Source organism: Phalacrocorax aristotelis, chromosome 2 (assembly GCF_949628215.1).
Source record: "Phalacrocorax aristotelis chromosome 2, bGulAri2.1, whole genome shotgun sequence".
In the NCBI taxonomy this organism is placed as follows: Eukaryota; Metazoa; Chordata; class Aves; order Suliformes; family Phalacrocoracidae; genus Phalacrocorax; species Phalacrocorax aristotelis.
In genome coordinates this window covers 1,114,201-1,126,944 of record NC_134277.1, presented here as the reverse complement: position 1 = coordinate 1,126,944, position 12,744 = coordinate 1,114,201, and the positions used below count along the sequence as shown (strand labels likewise).

At 71.2% G+C, this 12,744-nt stretch overlaps 3 protein-coding genes across 3 annotated transcripts in view; 2 read left to right on the top strand and 1 right to left on the bottom strand.

Moving 5' to 3' along the window:
• Window positions 1–12,744, top strand: part of ATG9B (autophagy related 9B) — a 116,727-nt gene that overhangs the window by 90,360 nt on the left and 13,623 nt on the right. The window lies entirely within an intron of this gene.
• CDK5 (cyclin dependent kinase 5) lies at window positions 233–3,144 on the top strand. The gene is made up of 12 exons (XM_075082124.1): window positions 233–321; window positions 433–521; window positions 601–668; window positions 806–866; window positions 940–996; window positions 1,139–1,234; window positions 1,451–1,525; window positions 1,630–1,726; window positions 1,876–1,945; window positions 2,100–2,160; window positions 2,231–2,311; window positions 2,493–3,144. The coding sequence occupies exons 1-12, from the start codon at window positions 285–287 to the stop codon at window positions 2,577–2,579; spliced, it is 879 nt and encodes a 292-aa protein (XP_074938225.1). The 5' UTR covers window positions 233–284; the 3' UTR covers window positions 2,580–3,144.
• On the bottom strand, window positions 3,490–12,732 carry ASIC3 (acid sensing ion channel subunit 3). The gene is made up of 11 exons (XM_075082116.1): window positions 11,967–12,732; window positions 7,122–7,272; window positions 6,920–7,047; window positions 6,140–6,290; window positions 5,997–6,053; window positions 5,459–5,612; window positions 5,031–5,122; window positions 4,882–4,961; window positions 4,715–4,786; window positions 4,378–4,430; window positions 3,490–3,706 (listed from the first exon to the last, which is right to left on the bottom strand). The coding sequence occupies exons 1-11, from the start codon at window positions 12,522–12,524 to the stop codon at window positions 3,628–3,630; spliced, it is 1,575 nt and encodes a 524-aa protein (XP_074938217.1). The 5' UTR covers window positions 12,525–12,732; the 3' UTR covers window positions 3,490–3,627.

Below are 12,744 nucleotides of genomic sequence, written 5' to 3'. Positions count from 1 at the left end.
GGAGGCGTGTCGTTCGCAAGGGCTGCCGGGAGGCGTGTCGTTCGCGGGGGCTGCCGGGAGGCGCGGCGGGCGCGGGGGCTGCCGGGAGGCGTGTCGTTCGCAAGGGCTGCCGGGAGGCGTGTCGTTCGCAAGGGCTGCCGGGAGGCGCGGCGGGCGCGGGGGCTGCCGGGAGGCGCGGCGGGCGCGGGGGCTGCCGGGAGGCGCGGCGGGCGCGGGGGCTGCCGGAGGCGCGGCGGCGGCGGGGCCGGGCCCGGTGCGGCGGGGCAGGAGCGGAGCGCGGCGCGATGCAGAAATACGAGAAGCTGGAGAAGATCGGGGAAGGTGCGGCTGGGCCGGGGCCGGGGCCGTGCGGGAGGGTCCGGCGCGGGGGCCGGGGGCGGTACCGGTACCAGTACCGGGGGGCCGGTGCGGCGGTGACCCGGCTGCCCGCAGGCACCTACGGGACCGTGTTCAAGGCCAAAAACCGGGAGACGCACGAGATCGTGGCGCTGAAGCGGGTCCGGCTGGACGATGACGACGAGGTGAGGGGGGGGCCGGGGGTCGGGCCGGGGCCGGGGCCGGGCCCCCCGAGCCCCCCCGAGCGCGCCCCTCTCTCGGCAGGGTGTGCCCAGCTCGGCGCTGCGGGAGATCTGCCTGCTCAAGGAGCTGAAGCACAAAAACATCGTCAGGCAAGGGGGGGCCGCCAGGCTGGGGCGGCGGGGTCCGCCCCCCCCTGGGTGCCCCCGGGGCCGGCGGGAGCCCCGACCCCTCCCCGGGGCCGGTGTCACGCCGTGGGCCCGGCCTCAGGGACCCCTTCCCCTCGCAGGCTCCACGACGTCCTGCACAGCGACAAGAAGCTGACCCTGGTCTTCGAGTTCTGCGACCAGGTGAGCCCGGGGCCGGGGCCGCCGCTGCCGCCCCGCGCCGCGCCCTGACGCGGCCCCCGCTCGCTTCCCCCAGGACCTGAAGAAGTACTTCGATAGCTGCAACGGGGACTTGGATCCAGAGATCGTCAAGGTGCGCTCAGGGGGCCTCTGGGAGCCCCTGGGGGCCCCGTGCTCGTCCCGCCCTGGCTGTGGCGGCGTGGGCCGTCACGAGAACCGGACAGCGGCGGCGAGGGGCTGATGGGTCCCACTGGTGTCTGCGCTCTTTCCCGCAGTCGTTCATGTACCAGTTGCTGAAGGGCCTCGCGTTCTGCCACAGCCGCAACGTCCTGCACCGAGACCTCAAACCCCAGAACTTGCTCATTAACAGGGTGAGGGCCGGCGTGCGGCACCCCAGCTGCGCCGGCAGTGGGTTACGGCGGGCAGCGGGCCCCCGGCTGTCTGCAGCTTGCCGCGCTGTCTCTGCCTTGTCTTTCTGGTCCCCAAGGGCCCGGAGCAGCGGCGGCCCGCCGGCTCCGAGGCGTGGGGCGGGCAGTGGGACGGGGCGTCCCCTGCGAAGTCCTGCTGACGCGGTGCTTTTGCTGCAGAACGGGGAACTCAAACTGGCTGACTTCGGCCTGGCGCGGGCCTTTGGCATCCCCGTGCGCTGTTACTCGGCGGAGGTGAGCTGGGAGGCCTGTGCTTTCGCTGCAGGCCTCCTCCTGGAGCGGGGCTCAGCTGTCCCGTCCCCCGGCCGGCTGAGCGTGTCCCCCGTCCCTCTGTGCAGGTCGTCACGCTGTGGTATCGGCCCCCAGATGTGCTCTTCGGCGCCAAGCTCTACTCCACCTCCATCGACATGTGGTCAGCCGGCTGCATCTTCGCAGGTAGCGCCATGGGGGGCTGCCGCACCGGGGGCTGCCGCACCGGGGGCTGCCGCACCGGGGGCTGCCGCACCGGGGGCTGCCGCACCGGGGGCTGCCGCACCGGGGGCTGCGCCTGTGGGGCCACGGGGCTCATCCGCCCTCTTCCCTAGAGCTGGCCAACGCCGGGCGGCCCCTGTTCCCAGGGAACGATGTGGACGACCAGCTGAAAAGGATTTTCCGATATCCTTCAGGGGCTGTGTGGGAGGGGGGCCGCCCCCCTCTCCTTGGTAGGGGAGTGGGAGGGGGCTCTGCCTGGCTTAGGTGGGGGTGGGCTGGGTGGCAGGTGACTCTGGCGCTGGCTGCAGCCGTGGCCCTTGACTGCTGCTGTTCCCACGCTGCTGGGAACCCCCACGGAGGAGCAGTGGCCGGCCATGGCCAAGCTGCCCGACTACAAGGTGAGGTGCAGGCGGGCAGGGGGGTTTGGGGCGGGGGGTAGGTGGCTGGGGCTCACCTCTGTGTCCCCAGCCCTACCCCATGTACCCCGCCACCACCTCCCTGGTCAACGTGGTGCCCAAGCTGAACGCCACCGGCCGGGACCTGCTGCAGGTGAGCTCTGCCCAGCCCTCCTGCCTGCACCATGGGGCTTCCCCAGGGTGGAGAGGGGTTTTGGCTTCTTGGGGGGGTGCCCTCTCCCGTTGCAGCCCCATGCCTCTCTGGGGGTCTGTGGGGCAGGGCGGGCCATGGCTCACCCCTCCTCAGCCTCACCTCCTGCCTCTCCCACCACCAGAACCTGCTGAAGTGCAACCCGGTGCAGCGGATATCAGCAGAGGAGGCTCTCCAGCACCCCTACTTCACAGACTTCTGCCCTCCCTAGGGACCCTGCGGCGCTGGCCCAGCCCCGCGCTGAGCTGAGGGGAAGCACCCCAGCTCCTGGCACGCTCCAGCAGCGGTGGGGAGGGGACAGCCCCCCAGGGCAGCGGGGGGGACACGAGGTGAGGAGTGAGGTGCCAGCACCCCAAAACCGCAGCTTCCCCCTCCCCATATTTATTAGGTTTTTAACCCAACGCGGCTCCAGTTCTGCCCCAGCTGCGGGGTGCTGGCGTGGCCCCCCCCTGCCCCTGACACCCCCAACCCCGCAGGGGGCCAGGGCTGCTCGTGGGGCTGGGCGAGAGTGCACGGAGCCCTCCCTGGGTACACGGGGCCACGGTGCTGGTGGAGGGGCAGGACCCTCCGGGACCAGGCATGGGGACCCCAGTGGGGTGGGACCCCCCGCCCCTCCTCTCCCTTCTCCCTCCGTCCTCTTCCCTGGCAGGGGTGGGGGGTCCCAGGTACCAGCTTCCGGGATGAGGTGGGGGGCACCCCATCTCTTTTCTACCGTGTTGCTGTACGTGGGTGAACGTGCGTGTTTGTTACCTCCATAAAGAGCTTCCTTCTCCCCAGCACGTGCGTCCTCCTTCCTGGGGCACCAGGGACCCCCTGCTGCCGTGTACCGGTCCCCCCACTGCCCCCAGACCCCTGGGCAGGCCTGGCCTGCTCCACATGGCCCCTGTCCCCCCACCAGCAGCACAGGAGCCGGGGCCTGGGGCAAGTCTTTAATGGGGCAGGGGTCCGCAGCGAGTGGGCATCGCATGTACAGCGCAGCGGGGAGGGGCGCGGGCGCAAGCAGCGCATGCAGGTAGATGGGAGCAGGGCCAGGGGGGGCCCTGCCACCCCCAGCCCCCCGCCACCCCCTCATGTGGGGGCGGTCCGAAGCAGGGCACCTCAGGCCCGGTGCCAGCCCTGCAGCCACGTGGGGTCCCCCGGTCCTGGTGGGGCAGAGCGGTGGGGGTGCCTGGGTCTGCTGCCAGCAGCCCCCCCAGTGCCCCCCCGGCCCGGCCGGGGTGTGGGGCTGGGTCCTCAGCAGGAGAACTCCTCGAAGGCGCCTAGAGCCGGGTGACGAGGTAGCACGTTCGGGGCGAAGCTGAGACTGTCCGCGTGGCAGCGCAGGGGGTGATGGGCGCTCTGGGGATGGGGGGGGGGGCGGTTGGGGGTGGCCAGGGGCTCCGGGCAGCTGCTCCCCATGCCCCAGCCGCACTGCGCCTGGCTATGGGGGGGGCTGTACCCCCGCCGACACGCCCCTCGGGCTGCCCCAGCCCCCAGCTCTGTCCCAGGAGCCCCCCCTCAGCTCCAGGGGGGTCCCAGCATGCACCCACTGCGGAGCAAGGCTATCCCCATCCCCCCTTTCCCGAGCAGCAAGCCTCCCCCAGGATTGGGGGTCCCTCCTGCCCCGCAGCATCCTGGGGGGCATGTCGGGGAGGTCCATGGCCAAGGGGGTGTCGGGGGGCCCTGGGCAGGGGGGACGTGGTGCCAGGGAGCGATGCATGAGGATGGGAGTGGAGCTGGCGGGGGGCAGCCCCCAAGCACCAGCTCCGGGGATGATGCCAAGAAAAGCCTGGGATGGAGGGAGGGGGATGCGGAACCCCGGGGCCTGCCTGCAGGGGAGTGGGGTGGGGGTCCCTGCCCGGGGGTCACAGCCCCGCTATGGGGTGTGTGGCCATGTCCCCCTCACCCCTCACTGTGCCCCGGCCAGGGACCCCCATGGGGGGAGGCAGCCCCGCAGCCCCCCGTGCCAGCGCTGCCGGGGTCGGGGCTCTGTGGGCGCTGCCTCCCAGCCCGTCCCCCAGGATCTCTACCTGGGCCCCGGAGGGAGCGGGACAGCGGGGCTGCCCGGGACTGCTGGATGCTCCTGGCAGGCGGAGGGGGTGCAGGACGGACGGACGGACGGACAGAGAGGAGCGAATGAGCGCACGGGGTCCAAGCGGGAGACAGTGCCGGTCCCGGGGCGGGATGAGGCCGAGCAGCAGATGGGTGGCATGAGGTGCGAGGCCCCCCCTTGCCGGCTGTGCCAGGGGAGGGGGGACGGGGCAGCCGGGGTGCAGCCCGGGGGGTTGGGGGGTACTGGGGGGGTGTGGCCCCCGGCAGGGCAGGGCCGGGTGGGCTGAGCTGCGGGGGCTGTGGGGAGGGGGTTACCAGGGTGCTGCTGTCGCTCCTCGGAGTCCTCTTCTTCTCCTTGTAGAAGCTGAGGAGTTTGTCCCGGAACACCTGGGGGAGACGGGTCAAAGCCCCCAGCTGCGGCCCCCAGCACCCCCCGGCCATGGGGCAGTGCAGGGGGCTGGGGGGGCCGGGCGGGCGCTCACCTCGTACAGGTAATCAAAGATCTCCAGGATGGTGAGGAGGCTGGCGCCAATAAAGAGCCCCATCTGCCCCCCGATGTCGCCTAGGCAGAAGGATGGCGTTAGAGGGGCCAGACCCCTACAGACCACCCCCAGCCCCCCCGAGCACTAACCCAGCAGCCCTGCCACCTCGTACGCCTTCTTCTGCTCAATCATCTCGTAGTTCAGGGCCTCAAAGAAGATGTCCAGGACCAGCACGTTGTCCCTGGGGGCGGGACAGACGGGGCTGGGACAGACTGACAAGCCATCGGGTGGCACCCCCAGCCACGGCGGGGGGGCTGGGGGAACTGTGCCGTGCTGTGGTGTGCCAGTGGGATGGGGCAGAGGGGTCTGTCCTGGGCTGGGGTGGCACAAGGATGGGCTGTGCCGTGCCGTGCCGTGCCGTGCCATGCTGTGCCATGCAGCGTGGTTTTCCCTGTGCTGGGGCAGATTTGCACAGCGGAGCCAAAGCCATGCCATCCTGTGCCGTGCCACGTCACGCCATCACGCCGTGCCATGCGCTGGCGGGGCCGGGGGTCAGCGCGGCGGCGGCGGCACTCACGCGATGTACTGCTCCGTCTTGTTGAACTTCTTGGCCAGGTACCTGGCGGAGGCCTTGCTGGGGATCTTCACCATGGAGAGTTCTTTGCCGTAGCGCACCATGGCGCAGGGCGTGCGGCAGGCGCAGTACTCGCTGTCCTTCTTCACCAGGAAGTCTGGGGGGGGGGGGCGTGGGTGGGATGGGGACCACAGGGACCGTGTGGACATGACCCCCACCCTGCGCTGGGGATCAGGCTGCTCCGAGGACAGAGCATGGGCCCCAGCCAAAGCCTGGGAGGCGGCGGGTGCCAACGGCATGGGACGAGCACGCCATGATCGCTGCTGGCAGCATGTGAGGGGGGAGCCCGGACCTGCATGGCAGGGGTCTGAGGAGGCAGGGACAGCAGCAACACACCCCCACCCCGGTGAGGGCATGGGGACACCAATGCCATGTTCACGGGGATGGAGCCGGGAGGGAGGCAAGCGGTCCTGGGGGTGAGTCTGGGGTGTCTGGGGTCAGAGACCGGGGGCGACGGCAGGGGGCTGCCCCCAGTACATACCCAGCGCCGGGTCGGCACACTCCTTGTACTGCTCCGGGGTGCAGACGTTGGCGTTGCCTGCGGGGGCAGGCAGCGGTCGCAGAGGCAGGAGGGTCTCCCCGCCACCCCCGCCCTGCGGCGGCCGCCCCCCAGCCCCATCTCACCTGGCATGTGCACCATGCGGCAGTTGCAGTTCTCGGCCAGGTAGCGGGTCTCGCAGTCCAGGCGGCAGGCGGTGATGCTGTAGTTGGTGAAGAAGTCGGACTCGATGGGGGTGGCTTTGCAGTCCCCCCACGGCGGGGGTAGGTACACCAGCTGCCGGTCGCAGGCTAAGGAAAACACGGTGTCCCCAGCGCCGCCTGCCCCCCGGCCCACCGCGGTGCCCTGACGCTCAGGCAGAGCTCGCCCCACACAGCCGAGGTGGGCAGCACCCAGCGGGGCCGCGCCACGGCCAGTGCGGGGCCCGTGCGCGGCGAGGGAGCGGCGGGAGCCGGCAGGGCGCCCACGGGTGCCAAGGGCCACACTCCCGCTGCCGCCGCGCTCCCCGCCGCCCACACCGCGAGCGCCGGCACACATGGAGACACCCACTCAAGACACCTAAATTTAGGCGTCTGGTTGCGCGAGCTGGATGCCGCCCCTGCCGACGATCTGTTCGGCAGGAGGCTGCGGTGGGGGGGGCGGGGGTCGCTGCCAGGAGCCGGTGCCTGCAGTGGGACTGAGTGGTCCCAGTGTGGGGCTGCCCCACACCATGCCGCAGTGCTCCCGGCCGGCGCAGTGGCAGAGCTGCTGCACCAGCGGTGGTGGTACCTGCTGCTCGGCACGGCTCGGCACGGGATGTCCCTGCGGGGACAGCTGCGGCTGTGCTGGGACTGCCCGAGCCCCACGAGGGGGTCTGCACCCCCGTAGCCCCCTCCACACACAACCCGGGCGCTGCAGCCGGATACCCGCTGCTGCTGGCAGGACACGAAGGTCTGGAAGCCGGGTGCCACGCCGAAGCCCAGCTGGTCGATGAAGGGGGGCTCCTCCTGGCTGTGGATCTGCACCTTCACCCCCGCCTCGTAGGAGGTCTCGTCTGCAAGGCAGGGAGGGCGTCGGGGGCGCAGGGCGGCAGCCGCACCGTGGGCAGGGCTGCGGGGGGCCCCTCACCCGTGTCCCCCCAGACGGGCAGGTATTCCTCCTGCTGGACGTTGAGCATCAGCTCCAGGCCGTTCCCCGCACCGCCCTGCAGTGTGGTCAGCACCTCCCGGCCCGGGCCCCCCGAGTTGAAGGTGTAGCACTTGCCGAGGCGGGTGAAGATCTGTGGGGAGAGGGCAGCACCCTCACGGCGGTGTTTGGGAGAGCTGGGGAGTGGGAGCTGGGCCCTGCACCCACTGAGCAGGGCTGGGGGGGCAGCACCCAGGGACCCCGCATGGTCCCGTACAGGATCCCAACCACCCCTGGTGCAGGATCCCAGTGCCCCCAGTGCAGGATCCCAGTGCCCCACACTGCCCCAGTGCAGGATCCCAGCACCCCACACTGCCCCAGTGCAGAAGCCCAGTGCCCCATCAGTCCATGCACAGGGAGGGGGCTGGTGCATCCATCCCTTCCCCTTCGTGACCAGCATGGGGTTGCAGATGGGGCCGTGGGGCAGCTGCTGCCCCAGCGTGGTGTCCTCAGCTCTGCCAGGTCTCAACAGCCGAGGTGTCCCGACGGCCCTGCAGGACCCCCACCCTGTGTCCTGCCTCACTGGTCATCACAGAAGAAGGATGATCCCTCCCCAGCCCTGGCCAGGCAGGATGCGGGACCCCCACCCCTGGGGAGTTGCCCACAGCCCTCCCTGCCTGAGGCTGTCCCCCACCTCTTCCCGCAGGCCCCCAGCACAGAGAACGCCCCATTGGCTTCCATGGCGGCTTCCCAGCGAACACAGAGCTGCAGCCCCACGTCCCACCACGACTCCCCATCTCCACCACGCTGCCCTGCACCCCCACGTCTCCCCACGGCCCTGTGGGTGCAGGGTGGGCAAGAGGAGCCATCCCAGAGCAGCACGGTGGGAGCCTGGCCAAGCGCCTGGGGCTGGGGGAACAGCAGAGCCCATCACCCCACAGCCTGTGCACCCCACAGCCCCCAAAACCTGCTCAGCCCTGGGGGTCCTGCTGATGGGATGGGGCTGCTGAGGGTCCTGCCCGGGGCAGAGCCATGGCCTTGGCCCATGCCACTGGTGGTGGCCGTGGCCATGGCGGTGGCGCTGGCACTCACGGCGGTGAAGTTCTCGGGGCCGCAATCCTGCCGCAGAAGCGGCAGCGCAGCAGCATCCCATGGATGGGGCGCCCGGCACGCTGGCAGAAGGCGCCCAGGTCGTAGCTCTTGCTGGAGAAGAAGCTGGCGAGGTCGGGGAGCTGCCCCAGCGCCCGCAGGTCGCAGGGGGACTCCTCCCGCCCCACCCCCCGCCAGCAGATCCTGCCCAGCCAGGACAGGTCGCCGGGGGTGAGCTGGGAGTGCCGGACGCGATTGTAGTTGCAGAGGCAGACGGCGGGGAAGATGAGGTTGCGGCTCTCCACCTCGTCCAGCACGGTGATGCGGGGGTACACGGCGTAGTGTGGACATGCAGGAAGGCGCCCATCAAGGGCAGGGAGGCACCGGCATCCCGGGCACACAGATGTGCCCCAGCCCGTGCAGCGGGCAGGAGCAGGCAAAGGCTGCCAGGCCAGCCACCCCCTGCACCCCCATGCCCAGCACCGGCGGCTCGGTGGCCGTGGTGGCCTGTCCTGCACAGCTCTGCCACGCTCTGCAGGGGGATTGGGTTTTCGGCACAGCTCCAGGGGGACTCAGGGTGGTGGGGACATGTGGGGCTCTGTGGAGATACGTGAGCAGGGAGGGCACAGGCCAGGACGGTGACAGTGATGGGGACCAGGGCTTGGCTTAGCCCTGTCACCACCAGGTCTTGAGAGCCTGCCCTGTGCCAGGGACCCCAGTGCCCCCAGGGACCAGCACCCACAGCCAGGGACCCCAGTGCCCCCAGGGACTGGCACCCACAGCCAGGGACCCCAGAGACCCCAGGGACCGGCACCCACAGCCAGGGACCCCAGTGTCCCCAGGGACTGGCACCCACAGCCAGGGACCCCAGAGCCCCCAAGGACTGGCACCCACAGCCAGGGACCCCAGTGCCCCCAGGGACCGGCACCCACAGCCAGGGATCCCGGAGCCCCCAGGGACCAGCACCCACAGCCAGGGACCCCAGAGACCCCAGGGACCAGTGCCCAAGGGCAGAGACCCTGCCTGGACCCCCCAGCGTGACCCTGAGCTGAACAACCCTGAGTCACCCCCCAGGACCCCCCAGGGCCACAGTCCCCTTCCCCACCAGGTACACAGAACCTCCCGACCCTCAGCCAAGGCCCCCCCAGCCCCAGCACAGACCCCCCCCAGGTCCCCGACCCCCTGCTCCCCCTCCGTGCCCCTGGGGCACAGCGCCACCCCACAGGGGGGCCCACAGACCCCTCCCCACAGAGTGGCTACCCCAGGCGAGGGGCAGCAGGGGCTGCAGCCACGGCCCCCCCCCGTCCCATCACTGACCCAAGGGCTGGGGCTGGGGCGGGGGCCCAGGGCACGTAACTGCCCCATGGGGCCAGGGCCCCCCTCACTATAGGGCGTGTCTCCCCCATCCTGCCCCACGGGGGGGGGTGCTGCTATGGCAACGGGCTGTTCCCAGAGAGGGGAGCCGTTGCCATGGCAACACGCTGCCCAAGGAGGAAGGGGGGGCGGCTGCCATGGCAACGGCTGCCCGGCACAGGGATGCGCTGGGGCCCGCAGGCTGGGGGGGGGCGGGGAACGGCGTGGGGACAGGGACGGGCACATGGCTCCACCAGCCCTCCTGGTCCCCACACTTGGGGTGACCCACCACCGGGTCCCCCTGGCCCCACACCCCAGGGACCCCCTGCCCCTGCTCCTACGGCTCTCCTGCCCCCGCACCCAGAGCCCGGCCAGCCCCAGGGGGGAGGCAACTGGGGGGCACAGTCCCAGCCCCGATGGCCCTTGCTTTGGACACTCACCCCATGCCTGGGGACCCCGGGGACACCAGAGGCGGGCTGGGAGCCCCGGAGCCCACCGCCGCTGGTGGGACGCAATGCCGGGAGCTGCCGGCTCAGCGCCGAGGCCCGGCACAGAGGATCACCGCCTGTGGCTACGGCCCGGCATTAGCTCTGTAGTTTTAGCCAGCAAAGTTGCAGTGGGTGCAGCCCGAGGAGGGCTGAGCTGGGGCAGGGCGGCCCCACGGGGGGGCTGTGTGTGCTGGGGGTCGCTGCGGCTGCTCAGGCAGAAGTTTCTTGCCGCTGGTTGGAGCCAAGGCAACAGCACGGCCACTTGTGCGGCACACATGGGCAGAGCCCGACCCTCCCGGCACTGCATGCGAGCCCAGGGGCCACGGGAGCAAGACAGCAAGCATGTGCCCCCCAAGACCCTCGGTACAGGAACAGAGATGGACGACCATGCACCCCTGGGACAGGCACCAGGCACACTGGGGCCTGGTGGCTCAGCCACAGTCCCCGGAGAGGCGCTGGCTCCCACGCTGCAGCGAGCCACCACCGTGCAGCACGTGCCACCCGGGGTCCTGCCCCGGGGACCCTCAACCTGCCTGCTGCACCCCCCAGCCCTCGACCCTGGGGGCTGCTGCCGCCTGGCCCTGCCGCAGGGGCACCGGCAGAGCGGCTCTGGCCAAGGGCACAGGGGGCGCGGGGCTGCCAGAAGGGATTCTATTCAAGCGAGCTCCCAGGGAAAATTAATTTTGCACACTAAGAGTCTTAACCTGACGGTAATTGCTGTAGTGACAGCGCAGCCAAGCCCACGGTGAGGGCGATGGGGATGGAGCAGAGCCGTGCACAGCGGGCACAGGCTGCCCAGCTCCTGCAGCACGCTGCTCCCCCAGCGCTGCCGCCGCACAAAGGAGGTGCCTGCCCTGCCCGTACCACCAGCCCTGCCCATGCCATCGCCCCGTCCGTCCTGCCCCACGCCATGCCGTGCCATGCCCCCACCCCTGCCCATCCCTCCGGGCAGGCACTGCCCCAGGCAGGTCTCGCAGGCTGCCCACGGCCAGGGTTTGCTGGGGGGAGCCAAGCGCAGGGTCGGGGGTAGCTGACCGCGGGGTTGGGGGTCCCCATGACCACTCGGGGCTGCATGGGCAGGGAGACCACCTCCTCCTGCAGCTGCCCCGCTGCCCACAGCAGCCCACGTCTGCACAGGGACGTGGCAGCCCTGCTCCCCTCCGCCGCACTTCGGCACAGCGCCCAGGGGTGAGCCCGCAGCCTGGGGGACTCCGCTCGGCCCCACGGCACGCCGCCAGGGCATGGCAGGGGTGGTGGGAGCACATGGGCACCGGCGATTCTCCAGGAGCAGTTGGGGGTGCTGGGGGCAGCACCAGGGCTGGGCACCCACGGGCTGGGGGGGGGACGGCTCCAGCACAGGCTACCCCTGCCCACGCAGGCTGTGCGGAGGAGCCATGGGCATGGGAGCCTGTGTGCAAACACAGCCTGGGGGAAGCGGCTGCTGCTGCCGGTTCCCTGGGTGGCATCTGGGGCTGGCGTGGGGGGAGCAGGGCCATGGGCTGTACCCGTGAGCACCCCGTACCCACCAGCGTGACAAGTCTGAGCGGCTGCACACAGGCAGAGCCGCCCGGCCCGGCACAAGGGCCCCCGGCACAGCGTGGCTCCAGCCTGGGCGCTGTTCCCAGTCGCCTGGCACCCCTGAGGCGAGCGCGGGGTGGGGGCACTCCAGGCTGGCACCCAGTGCGCTGCAGCAGCTGTGCCGGTGGGCAGGGGCCGACACGCTGTGCGCAGTGGGATGCGCCGATGGGATGGCTGCGGGTCGGGAGAAGGGTCTCTCCACTCGGTGCGGCAGCAGCCCCGGTGCCCGGCCCCGGCAGGACGCCCGCAGCTGTCAGCAGTCCCCAGGGGCATGCAGTTGCCCCATCCCGGTAGAGCCCCCTCCTCTGGCCGGGCGCCGCGCCCCGAGGCCGGCACTCACCACGGTGAAGTTGCGGGCGGTGCAGTTGGCGCCGCGGAAGGAGCACTGCAGCAGCATGTCGGCCAGGTCGTGGCCGGTGCGGTTGTAGAACTCGGCCATGCTGAAGGGCTTCGCCTTGAAGTTCTTGAAGTTGGCCTTGTCGCGCAGGGCGGCCAGGACGTGGGGCTCGGCCAGCTGCGGGTTGCTGATCTCGTAGCGGTCGTTGAGCAGTGCCAGCAGCTCGCCCACGTGGTACATGTCGTTGCGGGTGATCTTGGAGAAGCGGAACTCGTTGAGGTTGCAGATGGTGATGGCCGGGAAGGTGAGGTTGTGGGCAGCCACCTCGTCCAGCTTGGTGACGTGGGGGTAGGTGAGGAAATAGGCGACGCGCTCGGCGCACACCAGCAGCAGCAGCCCCAGCGAGCCCAGGAAGAACGCGCCCCACAGCACGCGGCGCAGCGACACGGCCCCGTAGGCGAAGACGTGGCTGATGCCGTGCAGCGAGGAGCTGTGGGCGAAGGCCCGCAGGCTGGAGAGCCCCTCGCCCTCCCCGCTGCCCTCCGAGCCCGTCGTCCTCATCCTGCCGCCCTCAGCCCCCCCGCCCCATGGCAGCGCCGGGCTCCGGGTGCTGCGGGTGGCCGGGGCGGGCAGGCTGGGCCGGGCTGGGCGGGCAGGACCCGCCGCTCCGACCCGCCGCGCCGCCGGTGCCGCGGAGCCCCGACCAGCGCAGCTCCGGCCCCGGCCCCGGCCCCGGCCCCGGCCCCGGTCCCGGCTCCGCTCCCGCTGCCGCCGCGCAGCC

Bases quoted from the DNA above. Each gene is read 5' to 3' on its own strand.
- CDK5 (XM_075082124.1), top strand. From the start codon at position 285: ATGCAGAAATACGAGAAGCTGGAGAAGATCGGGGAAG. The intron at 1,235-1,450 runs GTGAGGGCCGGC...CTTTTGCTGCAG, and splicing joins AGAACTTGCTCATTAACAGG to AACGGGGAACTCAAACTGGC. The intron at 1,727-1,875 runs GTAGCGCCATGG...CCTCTTCCCTAG, and splicing joins AGCCGGCTGCATCTTCGCAG to AGCTGGCCAACGCCGGGCGG.
- ASIC3 (XM_075082116.1), bottom strand. From the start codon at position 12,524: ATGAGGACGACGGGCTCGGAGGGCAGCGGGGAGGGCGAGGGGCTCTCC. The intron at 5,613-5,996 runs GTATGTACTGGG...CCCCCCCCCCAG, and splicing joins GTGTGCCGACCCGGCGCTGG to ACTTCCTGGTGAAGAAGGAC. The intron at 4,787-4,881 runs GTGAGCGCCCGC...CGTCTCCCCCAG, and splicing joins TCTTTGATTACCTGTACGAG to GTGTTCCGGGACAAACTCCT.